Source organism: Falco rusticolus, chromosome 9, assembly GCF_015220075.1.
Source record: "Falco rusticolus isolate bFalRus1 chromosome 9, bFalRus1.pri, whole genome shotgun sequence".
Taxonomy (NCBI): domain Eukaryota; kingdom Metazoa; phylum Chordata; class Aves; order Falconiformes; family Falconidae; genus Falco; species Falco rusticolus.
Genome location: NC_051195.1, coordinates 41,336,062 through 41,351,117, shown reverse-complemented (window position 1 = coordinate 41,351,117; position 15,056 = coordinate 41,336,062). Strand labels below are relative to the sequence as shown.

Genomic DNA, 15,056 nt, shown 5'->3' with positions numbered 1-15,056 from the left:
TAAAATAATTTAAGGATGTAAGTTGATCTGCTGGGAAAAAGTACTGCTCTTGAGAACCTTGAGTGGTTCAGCAAAATCTAGGTGCAATTTTTTCGTGCTGGGGGGCACCTTCGCTTCCCTAAACTCTTCAGACTCTCAAAGATCAAAAGCTGCTTCTTACCAATTTGGAGAGAGACAGATACAAGGCTTTTGCTCCCTTTGAAAGTTCTGTTACTTGCCTTCTGGGGATATAAAATTTTGCAATCCCAGCTCAGTCTGTTGTTCAAATTCCTTTCCAGCTGTGTGGTCAGTACTCGGAATTAAATCCCAGAGAAGTGGACCATTGGTGCTCAGTGGGAAATTTCCTTCTGGTGAGGTCAGCTCCCTCCAGACCATCTGGAGGTGGTCTCTGGTGGGACAGGATAGCTAGCCACATGCACCATGGGCCTAATGCATTTCGGCAATCACTGGTAACTAAGTTGAGCGTGCACTTGCACCTCACGCAACATGCGGAAGAGCTACACGCTCTCCATTCTGATTATTTGAACGTATACATGTGAGAGGATGGTTGGGTGTTCCTGCAACCTGCTGCCTTTTTGCATGGACTGGTTTGGCCCCCCCATACCCATCCAGACCTTGGGTTGCCCAACGCCTCACGTTTTCTTTGTGCTTCCCTTTCAGGTGTGGATGTTCTTCAAAGACTGGGCCTGTCAGGGAAAAGGCCATCGAGCGGATGGTCCTCATCACGTACAGTTCCTCAAGGAGTCATTCCTTTCAAATCAGGGGTCATCTTCACTCAGCGGGCACGTGTCGAAGCACCAGTCAGCACCATCCTCCCCGCAGGCTCCAGCACTGACCTGCTCCTAGTGCTGAGCCTCTGCTCCCACCGCATCAACAATGCTTTTCTCTTTGCTGTCAAGAGCAAAAAGAAAAAACTGCAGCTGGGGGTCCAGTTTGTGCCTGGGAAGATCATAGTATATGTGGGCCACAAGCGCTCTGTATATTTTGATTACAATGTCCATGATGGCCAGTGGCACAATATGGCCATCAACATCCGTGGCCAGACAGTCACTTTATTTACTTCTTGTGGGAAGCGCAGAGTACATGCGGATTTGCATTTTAAAAAGGACGAGGCTTTGGATCCACATGGATCTTTCCTCTTTGGGAAGATCAACCAGCACTCCGTGCAGTTTGAAGGAGCCATCTGCCAGTTCGATATTTATCCTTCCGCCAAGGCAGCTCATCATTACTGTAAATACCTGAAAAAACAGTGCAGGCAAGCAGATACCTACCGGCCGAACCTGCCCCCCCTCATCCCGCTCCTGCCCAGGGATCCCAGCACCTCCCTGAGTACCCCACGGCATGTGGAGCCCTCGCTGCAGGGTCTGAAGAACCTGACCACTGCTGCCCCATCCTTGGAGTTTGGCAGGGTCACTGCACCCCTCAAGACTCGGGGTTCAGGTGCAACAACCATCACATTGGCATCATCCCCGCCATCACTGCTCAGACTGACAACCAAAGCCACAAAGGTCACGGTGGCCTCATCTTCTGTTCCATCAAGTACTGAAACACAGCCACCCACCCATTCTCTCCCTCGGGGGACAGTGACCACCCCCAGGGTGTCTCGGCCCACTCCCAGCATGCGCATGGAGAAACCCCCCCTTCCCACTGCCAAAAAGGCCCCACCAACAAGCCAGAGCCCTGCCACAGCCAGCAGGAAGGAGTCCAAGCAAGAGACCAAAAAGAAGATCAACCAAAAACCGACCCTGGAGCCCTCCGAAGCACCCATTACTGTAAAGCCAATGAAGAGGATGACTGATAACACAACCAGCAATGTCCACTTTGTCACCCTGAAGCAGACTCCGCAGAACCCAAGCAACGGGCCTGTTCCAAAGAAGCACGTGCCATCACCTGCCAGGAAGGTGGATCCTAGCAGTGTCCCTCTGGTGTACAGCAAACCAGCCCTGGGGTCTGCCCGTCCCACCTCCAGAGCCAGGGCTCTGGCCTTCAACCTCACAACCCCAGCTGCGACTGATGGCTATCAAATCTTCGATCCCCTCGGGCCCACTCCGTTTCCATTTTTACTGGGATATCCAGGAGTGAAAGGAGAGAGAGGACCTCAGGTGAGTTCAGGCTCTTGATGCTGCTGTTCAGTCACAGCTCAGCCCAGCAGTGGGCAGACCCTCACCTGCGAGGGTTTCTGTAGAGCTTAGCGGAGTGGGACAGCTCGACAGCTGGAAATAGCAGCAGCCAGGCACTGTGACACTTCTGATGTGCACAATTTTAGCATATATCTCGGTGTAAACTTGGGTGCTCTTAAAAAGTCTGTGATTAAAGTTGCTGCTTAATGTTAAACTTAAGAAAAAAAAATTTCCTTCCTTCCTACAAGTTGCTGGTTAAAATTTTGATGGCCAGGTTGGGGCTCTGTTCCACACCCCTGGTTTTACTCAGGGGCAAGAGGGCAGAACTGTTGGTCACCTTGCAAAGAAAACGCAGGTGCCTCAAAGACATGCTGAAATTAACTATTAGTAACACACTGCTTATTAATTTGTGTTGTGCCTGAAATTCACGTTTCCAGAAAACTGCCCTGTTTGAGCGAATGCAAGTACAGAGATTGCTTCAGGAATTATTTTTTTAAACAAGCTCTCTTCTATTTTTATGATATAAGTTTGGTTTTTTTTATTTCTTATAGCCTGCACTTAAAACGTGCAAAGAGTTTCCCTTATAAATTTAACTGCTGCATTCCACACAATAACTACTCTCCGGGTGTATATCTTGGCCATCATAAAAGTATATACACATTTTGTAATGCTAAAAGCAGTCAGACCACACTAATTATCTGCTAGCTTTTTTTTTTTTTTTTTTTTTCCAAACACAAGAATGCAAACAGGATCTTTAAACTGGCCAACTTTTTGGAGGATTTGGTGTTCCAGCCCCAGCCTTTTGCTATATTGTGTATATGAGAGAGAGGGATTGTACATGTAAAATAGGTTTCTCCCAGACGGAGACTTTGGTTGCCAAGTTCCAGCCTAGAGCAAATTTTTACAGCTGACTTCTTAAAATAGTGAAAGAAGGGTTTACAATGGAAATATTGAGACTGGCTTGCGGAACACAATCGACAGCACTCGTGCCTGCAGATGTGCCGCTCGTGTTGTGAGTAACACCTGAAGTGAAACGTGGGGTTTGCCTCCCCAGAGCCCCCAGTGGGTGCTTACCTGGATGGTTTACATTTCCCGCCCGTCCCAGTTCAAAGCAGTGTGGTGATTTCTCTCCTTGTCATTTGGGTAGGGAGTCACTGAGGGGGTGTTTTGCTGGAAGGTCCCCCTGTGGGAGGGGTGGGCGTGCTACGCGGGCAGGGGATGGGGCGCAGGCTGGCGCAGGCATGCGGCCCTGGTGCGGTCTGTCTGCGCGGAGGAACCGTGGTAAATCCCTGAGTAGACGGACTGAGCTTCGGCGATTTTGTCTTTGGGCAGCCTGCTGTGTTGCATGGAGAGTTGTTTTAGGCATATTTCCAAGAGGAGAAATTTGGTAACTGTGAACTTCTCTTAAAACACGACTTACCTGTAGGGGTGGGTGTGGGTGGCCTGCTCTGAGCCCAGTGAAATCCCGACCTTTTCCACCCTCTTACCCTGCAAGTGTCATGAGGGTGACCGAGCTCCAAGCCCCCGGTTCCCCCTGCAATGTAAAGTGCTTATTATTGAACTGGAGTGGAAAATCCCTTTCAGCTTGTGAATCATAGCAAAGAAACAAATTCAGGCTGTAGAGGGCTGAGGGAAGAGATGGCAGGGTTTTTCCATCCCGTCTGAGAACAACGGGAGTCCTGAATTGAGGGAAAGGAGAACATTTTGAGGCTCTGTCTGGCCTTGTTATCCTCTTTGACTGCTGGAAACAAAAGTTGTCACTTTGGAAGGGAAAGGTTATGGCTTGGCTGCAGCTGGCTGCCATGCAGAGCTTGATAGCTCCTGTGACTCACTCAGATCTCTGCACCGTACTTCGCTGGATGTCTCTGACGTGTGAAGAAAAAGAGGGGAAAAGACTGGAACAGGGATGACATGTTGAGAAATTAATGTAGCACTTCTATGGCCAGACGAGCATGTTTCAGAGCAAGTGCTGATAAATGTTCTGTGCTTGAGTAATTACCTGGCGCCGTCCCCGCGGTGCTGGGCAGCCGTTGTGGATGAGGTCAGTGCAGCCCTTCCTGCTCTGCTGCGTGGTACCGCAGCCCGGCGCTTTGCCAGGACGGGACAGGTGAGGGGCTGGGAACGTCACCCACGGTGTCTGGTGCACGGGTGGAAGGGTACGATGATTCATTAGTTTTCCCATTTGTGTTGCCTGATACAAGGTCTCTGAGAACGCTGTCCCTCTGGGCAGAGAAGCGTGTATGGGAAATTGCCTTTACCTTTTCAGCAAGGACTGGGGCCACCTTGGCGAGGTTCTCTGGGGCAGAGGCAGGCTGGCAGCCGGCAGCACCCTAACTGTCTGGCTTCTGCTTGGAGAGGAAGGACCGTCTTTCATCTTGATCATCCCATCCCAAAACCAGGATGCGAATGAGAGCCACGGTGCGAGGCAGTGATGACTTGCACATTGTGGTCTCTGCAATTCTGGCTTTCCGAATGCTACCAGAGTAACTGGTATACCTTAGCTGTGCAGAAGGGCTCCATCCCCACAATGGAGGGAGGTGTCCACGTGGTTAGGGGAGTGCAAGCAAGGGGCTAAAAGGATCTGTTCACCTAGCAATGAAAGGCAGCACCCTGGGTGGATTTATCTGTCCCGACAGACCGCCACGGTGCTGCGCAACAGGAAGCAGAGATGTTGCATCCCACATGCAACCAATGGTAGAGGATTAATTCTTCAGGAATGTTTGGTTTGCTGGGTGGCTAAGGAAGGGAGGATAATGTGTTCTTAAAAAAGAAAAATTTCTTGGGAACAATTAATAACCACAAACATTTGGGATCTCGGTTCTACATTTCTTTTGGAGCGGGGGAATAGCAAAAAGAACACCCAAACATCATGCTAAGTCAGTAACACAGCACTGACTCAGCAGCTGGCAGATGTTCCTCTGAATCATCCCCACGGCTGCCTGCAGCACCTCTGCGGAGCCTTGCCTGAGACCTCCAGCCCCTGCGCGGGGCCAAACGCACCTCTGCGCAGCTTGCAGAGCAGCGTGACCCCAGCGCATGCCTGCAAATAGCTTGGACGCCCACAAAAGGAAAATATATTGAAAAAAAGCATTTTGTTGCCAGCATGTCAAGCCCTGGAACCCTTGCAAAGCTGCGATGTGCTAGGTGTTTGACTCCTGTGGCGGATGAGGTATCATTTGCTTGGCTATACCAGCAGCAGGTTTGACGGGCAGGTTTAGGGGGCGGTAGCCGCTCCCTGCCCACCAGCCCTGCCCGCTGGGATGTGTGTACTCGCCGCAATGTGGGAAAGCTGGAGCAAACCCCTTGCTCTGGGCACAGCTGGGGTCTGGCTGGGCCGCCCACAGCGTACCCCAAGTTGGACCTTTCTCCTCCTATATAATAAGGCTGTAATTCTATAGCTTTTTGGACCCGACAACCAACTATTGACTCTTTTGACAAGTGCTTGAGGGTTATTTTTAGAGCAAGAAAACCATACCTAATGCTGAGCGCGCGGAGGAGTGGGCTGAGTTCGCTAAGAGGCTGTGGAAGCACTGAGTAACGCAAGAGGAGTGGGGAGGGAAGGAGGGAGCATGTTTCAACCAACTTCACGAGCATCTGAGTGGGAAGAGCCCACGGGTGGGTGTGCCAGCGGCCCCTGTCCCCCAGCACAGGGTGGTGTGTGGCCAGGAGACCCAGGTTCGAGCCCGCGTGGCAGCAGCCCCCTTTCAAAGGCGGGTGTGTTCTGAATGTCCCCAGTCTAGACTGCTCCAGCTGCCATCTTCCGCACCAGCAGTTTGTCTTGGAGCCCAGCTCCTTTCATAAAGGAGCAATCCTTGCCAATTCAATCAGCGGGTAGGGGAGAGAGAGGTGATTGGGAACGCTGATAAAATACGAAGTGCCTATTTCCAGTCCTCCTTGTACCAGAAAAGGCTACTCGAGCTGACAGCCGATGATAAATTGAGGAACACACAATGTGTTTGAATGTCTCTTAATGAATGAGTCATAAAAAAAAAGCGATCACATGCTTTGTATAATACATGGGAAAAGTTTTAGCCTCACACACACAGTTGGATCACAATTTTTTGCTAATTTAACCAGAACTATCCCCAAAGGGAAATCTTGTTGCAAGCAAATGACTAAGCATCAGAGAGCTCTGTTTGTGTAAAACAAAGTTCGCTTTGACGAGCAGTAGTTGGAAGTGTGATTGAGATAAATGTGCTGCAAAGAATGTGGGGATGTATTGTATAAACATATACAGGTATGTTTATAAATCTTTAAAAATAGAAAGCGGGTGATAGAACAGGCGATCCTTTATTTCTTCACGCCCGTTCAGACTTCTTTCCAAGGTCTGAGATTGCTCGGGAGTCTGAAGCGTCTCATGCAGAGACTGTTCCTGAAATGTCTCTATAGAAAAGCTGCTTTCATCAAGCTGGAATACTAGTGTTTTGTTACGCATTGTACTGCCACTCTATCAGGAATCCAGTTGTGGACAAGGACTTTTCTGTGATAGGTGCTGTATGGACCCAGGATAAACATCTGTGTCTATTGAAGAAATCATATTACAAGACTGGCTTTCCACCAACGTGCCTGTCCCTGCCAGAATTATGAGGCCTTTTTCTTTTCAGACTGGTTGAAACCCAGATGTGTCCAAATGTAATACGCTGAGTCTGTATGGCAGAAGAAAGTAACTGAAGTGCTGGATTTCCTCCCCCGCCCGCCCCCCCCCCAAAAAAAAAAAAAAAAAAAAAAAGAATTCCAGATTTTTTTAGGCAGTATTTTAAGCCAGGTTTTAGTTTAGGTCCTGTCTCCCTCTGTGCGCAGTTCCTGGCAAGGTCGGCACGGTGGGGAGGGGTTGGCGTGTCCTTCGAGGATGAGGTCTTCTCCTGTTCTCCTGAGCGGGGTATTTGTAGTTCTAGTGCTGCCCCTGTAGCTGCCTAGCACCTCTGTGCTGGTGCTTTCCAGACGTACAAGGCTGAACGGTGGGTTTGTGGCAGTGGCCTTGCCTATGGAATGTGCCTTGTTTTCCTCGGGAAAGAAAACAAGACAGGTTCTCTATCTGCAGGGGTAACATCACTGCTCAGAAATTGATGCCAATGTGGGGAGAAGCTTTTGATGCATTTTCTGAACTCCCTTTTAAGTTGTTTTTTACCACATGCATTAGCATCTAAGAAGGAATGTTTTGTCTTCAGTCCTGGCAGTGTTTCGCACAGTGCAGGATGCCCACCTCTGGAACAGCCTTTTCTGGGATAAAGGAGAACTGTGGCAGTGATGCTGGGGGGGGGGGGGGCGGAGCAGATGTACAGTGGAGAGACCCTAAAGCAGAGTATCAGCGTGCACTGGAACATGAGCTGAATTGTGTCCTGGGTAATAGTCAGCTGTTTGCTACTAGTCTGAGTACTTGCCCCCTGGGAAACTATGACAGGAGTACTTTGCTATCTGAGTAAGTTGATTCAGTAGTCATTCAGAAGGAAGCAAGTCATTTCCCAAATCACCAGCACCAGTTCCTGTACCGATTATGCTTTCCTTCAAGCTGTCTCCCAACAGGTTCAGCCTTGCTCAGGTTTGGAGATCTGAAGGCACACGGCTCCCAGTGGCATTGCCACAGGCAGAGGAAGCAGTGTGAGGAGGGTCACGATGTGGGAGAGGCAGAGGTATAAACTCGCTGATCTTGGCAGCAAGAGGAAATGGTGAGATTTCTCTTGTCCTCAGGGTCCAATGTATTTCCCTTTCAGACAACTTAGCTTAATTTTCCATTTGCAATCTGAAGCTCAAAAAGCTAAGAAAAAAAAGTCCCTTTTGCGCCAGAAAGTTTCCCAGCAGCAGCTTAGAATAAATCCTGTAATCATTTAGCGGGATCAGTCATCGTTGCTAATGCTACCGTGGGAAACTGAGAAGGGTTAAACTTTTATGTGGCTGCCATTAGCTGTTTCACAGAACTGTTCGGGCTGGTTAACAATTCAGCTGTTTGGCTTGAGAAGAGAGAGAGTATCTGCTTCTGCCATGTTTCTCCTTGATCTCTGATTTTGCGTTGTGTGATAACGGGGTGTGTGTTCTCTGCCATCGGTTTGCACAAAGGAGTAGGCAAGAAGCCAGGCGCTGCGGGAGGCTCTCAGCTTTGCGGTCATGGGGTGTCTGTGCGATGGGAGGGCAGAAGCAGAGAAGTGGTATCTGCCTCCAGGTGCCAGGCAGAAGGAGCCTCCCTGCCTCTCGGAGCACTTCCCGCTGCTCCCTATGGAATTCCCAGGGGATGCTCTAAAGAGAACAACGGAAAGATCCAGACAGCCTCTGTGTGATCACTGTAACTCTTCCCCGCACCCCTGCGTTAGTGGCGGGGGGGGAAGATGTCTCTGGTGAGCGTAGGGACTGCGTGGGCACTACCTCCAGGAGGACTCCTAGCAGCTTGCTGTGCGGTGGCTCGTTGATGGACGTCTTGTACTCTCCATGTCTCGGAGCCTTATGTTTTCAGTGGGACTGCATTCATCATCTGTAAGTAGCTGGGCCCTGCTCCAGTCTTGTTCTTCTCTGGCTGCCTCTTCGGATGTGCATTTTTCTTCATGTGTATTTCAGTGTTGCTCTCCCCAGGCAAAGGCAGTTGTCTGATGTGGGCCTCATGCTCGAGAACCGGAGCTGGATGCTGTAGAGGCGTACATACAAGGCAGAGGAGAAGAGAGTCACTAGGAGGGCACAGTGCATGTCCCAGCCAATCCATCTACCAAGGAACCATGTGAGGAGCTAGAAGGTGGTCTTGCAGCGTGTCATGTCTCACAGCTACCCGTGTCCATCTAGCTACCCCAGTCCTCTTCCACCTTGGCTTGCCTGTGATTATATGTGGTCACGCTCTCGCCTTATGCAGTCACTGTAGCGGCTGGCACCTTTTGGCCACTCATCCCACAGTCACCTTATTCCTCTTACCCTTCAGGGGAGGAGAGAAAAAAAAAAAAAAAAGCTGAAGGAAAGGAAATTTAAACCAAAACAAAGTGATAGGGGCTTTTGAATTACGCACTGCTCTTTCTGTGCTATTCCAGCTAGATGCCTTTCCCTTAACTCCATATTCCTACTCCAGTGCAGGTATTAACTCTCTCCTTATTTTTATGTTAGCTTTAGTTTATTCTGAACAACCCACATTTTTGGAGAAGGTTTTTACTCAAGTGGCCAAGTACAATTGCAGCTGCTGTTAGCAGGAAGGTGGAAAAGGTCACCTAGATTCTGGTACGCAGGGAACGCAGACAGTTGCGCCTTCTCTTTTACTTCTCCTTCCAAGGGTAAACGGGGATGGGTTTTGATGGAGAAGAGGTTAAGGACTTGAATTAATCTTTGGTAAACTGTTAACTGTCGCTGCATCTGTTGCATTGGATTCACGTTTTGATAGTTACCTTCCCAACTAAAAGGGCAAGGGGGATTTTTTTAATAAAAGCTTGGATTCTGGAACACAATTATACATGAGGCTTAAAAAACCCTACAATCATGTGTCTATTTGCACAGCTGTATAATTGCATTATGCACGGGGCCCTGGGCTAGCACAATAGCAGGTTAAAACGCTGTGTATATTGCTAAAATGAAGGTCAGCTGTATCAATGAGGGTTGTTAATACAAGGACCAGTAATACTGTGTTAGCCAGCAATAAGAAACTTGCAAAGGGATCAGATGAAGTGTCCCAGGCTATAGAGGCTGGAAACCTCCAGAAGAGGCAGCAGCGTTGGGCAGTAGCAGTGAGTGAGACAGTGGTAGAAGTCCCTCCCCGTGGGGCATTAGCTGTTCTATGCTGTGTAGGCTCTTAACGCTTTTAAAACAATCCTCTTGTCATCTTTACTACAGATAGAACTAACTACAGGAAAAAAAATGTGGTTCGTTTGATGTCCTGACAAATTGGTAGCATAGAGAGATCTACTCTGGGTTTTGCTTACTGCTCCTCTGGTTTTTTTTCTGCTGTACCAAGTTTGGCTGAATGTCTGGTTTTTATAAAGATCGCTTTTATACAAATTAATTTGCTGCTTTTCTATAGGAGGGTTCGTAATATTAGGGGAGTGTTTATTCATCAGTTACCTGTATGGTTCAGGCAAGTTTTCTCTGTTCAAAGTCTTATCCTGGGCATGAGATTTAGGGTAGGGATCTCCAGGGTTTATTGTTGTAACTAAATCACGCCTTGATGGCTCCTGAAAACCACACTGTAGATCATGAACTTTTTGCTCTTCCTCGGGGCCGGTAGCCGGCTGCGGAGCCTGAGTGGGGCGGCTGTGCCTGGCCCTCCCGCAGCAGGGGCAGCCCCGCGGCAGCTCCTCGGGGCGTCGCACACGGCAGGTCCCGCTGGGGTGGCCCACGCTGCACCTGCTGCCAGCGCTGCACCCATCTGCCCCGCAGAGCATGGCTCCCGGGACCTGCTCTCCTGCCTGCCGCACCATCCCAGAGCTCGGGCTGCCTTCCAAGCAGCCGGCAGTCTGCTGCTCTGAGCCGCTCTCTCCCCTGGATGCAATGAAAGGTCCTCTTTTGTAACAAGCTACTAGAATATAAATCCTCTGGGAGACACTTTAATTAGCAGTTATTCTTGCTAGGCATGTTTTGCTTGGGGGGAAAAGAAGTTTTGAAGAGTTATGAGGAGCAAATGGCTCTCCAGAAATCTGAGTTATCCAGTCCATTGAAAAAATGAATAAATAAATTAATAAATTCAAAGGGGTTCAAACTTCATTGGTTAAGTATTTTTTCTTAACCTGTTTCAGATCAGTGCACAGCTGGGCGCCTGATATCTCCACTTCGTTCTCACCCTCTTCCAAGAACCCCCACTACTCTGACGTGCATGAGTTGACCTCTCTTATGTTACAGAGCCGTACTTAAGAATTTCCAACATTGACACCAATTTTATTATGTTTTATAAGACACCACTTTGAAATATGAAATGCTGGGATGTGATTATGTGGTAACTCATGTAGGAACCTACAATACCATGAGCTATATATCCTCAGCTGATACATATTACAAAACACAATGTTCTTCCATTGCCAAGATGCTAACACGTTACTTCTGTGGTGTGCTAGCACGCAGCAGGAAACTGAAGCGGAGAGACAGTTGTGTTACCCTGTGTTACAGCACGGGTCCGGGAGAAGTGAAGGCATGAAACACAGCTGTGATCACGGGAATGCTGTCCACAGCAGAAAGACGTGAACGCTCCCTCTCTGTGGAAATACACACTTCTGCAGGTGTTATTGTGCATGGCTTTTTATCCCTTTCTAGTAATAGTGTGAGTTGGAGGGAAATTCTGGCTATGGTGTTATAACTGGCCCTTGTCCTCAGGTCTTCTCCAGATGGTCGTGTTATGGGTCTCTCTGAAACTGCCAGGAGCACCATCCTGTTATACAACTGTCATTAATACTTGATTTTATTTTTCTAGGGTCCACCAGGTCTGCCGGGCTTACCAGGACCACCTGGCAAGAGAGGTTCCCGAGTAAGTGATTTAAAAGTTTCTATCCATTTGTGCTTGCGTCTGCCTGCCCTACTGTTCCAAGGGCTGTCGTATGTTCCTGTGGCTGACTTACGATCACTGCAAGCCCCACTGTTGAGGTCTGGCCAGCCTCCTTTCTCTCATTCCCCGTTAAAGGTTTTCAGGAGGCCACACCGGTGATTTGCAGCCTCCCTGTGCTGTTTGGCACCAGGAAAGGCTGGGGATGAATGTTTCCCAGTGGCTGTCAGAAGTATGAGCTCTGTCTGTCTCATTTTGTTTCCGATATCCGTTCCTTCTTGCAAGACCAGTGCTGAATATTAGTTTTGCTTGCTTTTTGTTCTGTCCTTCGCTCTCCCCAGCTTCCCAAATCGCTTCCTTCGAGGTCCTTCACTGGCAGTATGCCTTCACATGGGACCATGATCTAGGACCAAGGACTCAAACACAAGGATGAGCTCTTCTGTTCCCCAGACTGAGACCTGCTCTCTGACTCCTTTTCAAGATCTAGAGCAAAACCTCCTAGCTGTTCTACGAGGTCCATTGCAAATTCCTGAATTTCTTCCTCCCCACATTAAATTCTGATGCAGATCTTTGAACGCTGAGTGCTATACCAAGGAAACATCTGGTGCTGAGTGCTGCAGTGAGCTGTGGGAAAAGCTTCCTGCACTGGCCTAGCTGCAGGAGCAGCCTCCCAAAGCTGGGCAACGTGCCTGACCTGGATACGGTCAGTGTTGGCACCGTTTTCATGGTAGCATGGTGCTGTCCCACAAGGTGCAGTCATGGAGCCCATTTCCTGAGCACTGAACTGATGTGGGTTGGGAGTCAAAAGATGCAAGTGTCTGAGGCTGGAAGAAGGGAATATTTGGATCCGTGATCCAGGCAGCATCCTGGCCTGGCAGCAGAGGGAGATTTCCTCACACATACTTGGCTAAAACTCAACCCCATGTAATGTCTTTAAAGAACAACCAAGAGGCTCAGAGCTAGAAGGCTGTGCATTCCCTGAGGACACTTGTTACAGTCCTGTGAGATCTTGCAGTAACCAGGAAAGATAAACGCACCTCCTTTCTACAACAGTGAGATCCAGGGGGTCTGCAGGGTGCCCTGCAGCCTGGGATGGATGTCAACAGTCCCAAACACTGACTCGGGCTGTAAGTGTAAGGTCTTCGACAGCACCAGGCTTTTGTGTTTTACAGACAGAACAATCTGCCCCCCATTAGATACGTTCTTTAGTGAAACATCAGTACGACTGGTCATACAACCCTGATGCCCTCTGTTTACAAATACCTGAGCAGCAACCACATCAGCAGGCTGTCTGGAGCTTGCAGTTCTTAGCGAGTCCCCATTAAGGCTGAAAGTTTGTTCTTACCCCAGCTCATTACTCCCAGGAGGTGTTTGGTGTTACTTCTTGCAATCCTGTGGTGTCTGGAGACCGCAGCTGCATACCCTGCCTGCTGTGTGAGTGACCAAATTTCAGCCCTACATCTGAATTCTACTGCCTACCAAAACCTGAGTTTTTCTGAAGAAAAAAAGCATTGTGGAAGCAGTGTCATAATTTCTGTTATTCCCCAGCTGTGGCCTGCTCCATCCTATATTTAAGATGAACCTCTGAAAGACAATAAGCAACAGAGGATTTCTGAGTCCAGTCCCTGCCAGAGGTGCTGAGAATCGGCCCAGGAAAGAGTTCCCAGTTAGCAAGTGCTCGGCACAGCTGAGCCTGGCTTGGCTCAGACCTCTGCAAAGAGGCTGTGCTAATTTTGGGAGGGGGCAAAAGGGTCACTCTGCAAATGTCTGGCCTGAGTACTGGAGACAGAACTGCTCTGTGCATACATTGTTTTGACTTTGCAACGTGCTGCTTCTACTATTTTATTTTTTTTCTTGTGGTTCTTTGGGGTTTAAGGATTTCATTGCAAAGAAGAGGAGCTGCCAGAAACTAAGACAGGCTTAGGGGAATTATTGCATCTTCTGCTTTTCTTGTGCATGAGCCACTTAAAATTAAACATGCAATACTGCAGAGGTTACGTTCTACCTCTGCCTAACCTGATCTCAAACAAAGCAGCTGCAGAGTTCTTACACCAGCCCAGCCCATGGGTAACCCATGAGGTGTCCCATGAGGCTCTAGCCCAGAACTGGAGCTCCTGAGGGGAGGTGGGTATTGCATGCAACTTTGCAGTGCCAATGCCAGGGGGAAGGAAGGATTTTTTTCTTGTCACAAATGCAGTTTATGGCCTAAAGCGTGAGCCGTAATTGCCTTTGTAGCGTGCATAATTTCTGCATTATTAATGCTTATGCAATTACTTGGCTCATTTGAAAATATAGTAGCAGCATTTGACTCATGACCTTCTGTAGCTGTGAGACCGTAAAGTTGCTCTCTTGCTGATGTAGCGCAGCATTTCCACTCCTTTGAATTCTGTGTAATCTCTGGGGGTTTTCCCCCTTTCTCCTCCCAGATTGATCAGGGTAAATCAAAAGCTCTGATTAGCTTCTGCTTTGAGGGTGGGATGGTGGTCAGTGACAGTTTGTAAGAAAAGTTGGCTCATCCCATGGTTCTGTCCCCTTGTTTCCAGCAGGTGAGTACCGTGAGGCTGGCCTGTGCAGCTGGAATGTTGCTCTTCCGTGTAAGCAATGCTACCCTGGTTGGCAGTAACAAACGCTTGTCTTTGTAGCAGCATGAAAGAGGTTGTGTTCAGGGTGCATCTCGGTGTTCCAGTGCAACCTGCGGTGGGGTAGCTAAGTGGATACGGGCAGTCATCTTGAAAATGGTAATTTCTCAGGTTTAGTTTAAAAGCCAAACCCCATTTTAGGAGCATGGAATTAATTTTACACCCTATCACACAGCATCAGGGACCCATTGAGACAGATGCAGACTATACCTGTGCTCCACTCTGCAACTACGAAGGCAGAGATATATAACAAGTGAAAGCTGGGTGTTTCTCCTTCTCATTATTACCTAAGGGACTCCAAGGGAAAGGAGTAGAAGTGTTGCAGTTCTGATGACTGGAAATGACGGCTAATAACACTTGCTCAGGAGCTCAGCAAACCTATGTAGGTGTTGCTGTGTTGGTCAAGCATGCCTGACAGGAAGGTTTTCTCTCTGTCCCTATCCACCCGCAATTGTTTGTGGCTTTTATGTCTGCATTAAAGAATTTGAGGCATAAGCAAGAGATCTGTCCACACCACTTCTCAAATAAATGTGCCGTGTGCCTTCACAAGTGTCTGTGTAAGATCTGAGGTGCCTCTCAGGGGAAAGGCAGATTTAGCAGTGAAGGCTTTCCCCAGCTTTACGTGATGTGAAAGCACTTTGCTGGGCATGTAGTGGGACCGCTCTTCCGTGGCTGTGTGCGTGAGTGGTGGCACTTGGGTGCAAGCACAGCAACTCGAGCAGAGCAGTTCCGTGCAAGCGACGTGTGTTGTGCTTCATTTCCGCAGATGACCTTTGCATTTCTTCAAACACGGAGGTTTAATGGGGGGGCTGTGACTGAGGCTGGGTTTTGCTAGCAGAGCTGTGCTAACATAGCTCTACAAGTAAC

At 48.8% G+C, this 15,056-nt stretch overlaps 1 protein-coding gene across 2 annotated transcripts in view; it reads left to right on the top strand.

Annotated features, from left to right (window-relative positions):
- Positions 1 to 15,056, top strand: part of COL27A1 (collagen type XXVII alpha 1 chain) — a 159,511-nt gene that overhangs the window by 14,662 nt on the left and 129,793 nt on the right. For both annotated transcript variants that reach the window (XM_037400496.1, XM_037400497.1), the window contains 2 exons: positions 661 to 2,102; positions 11,482 to 11,535. In XM_037400496.1, coding sequence (XP_037256393.1) covers positions 661 to 2,102; positions 11,482 to 11,535 — 1,496 coding nt within the window. The remainder of the gene's footprint in view (positions 1 to 660; positions 2,103 to 11,481; positions 11,536 to 15,056) is intronic.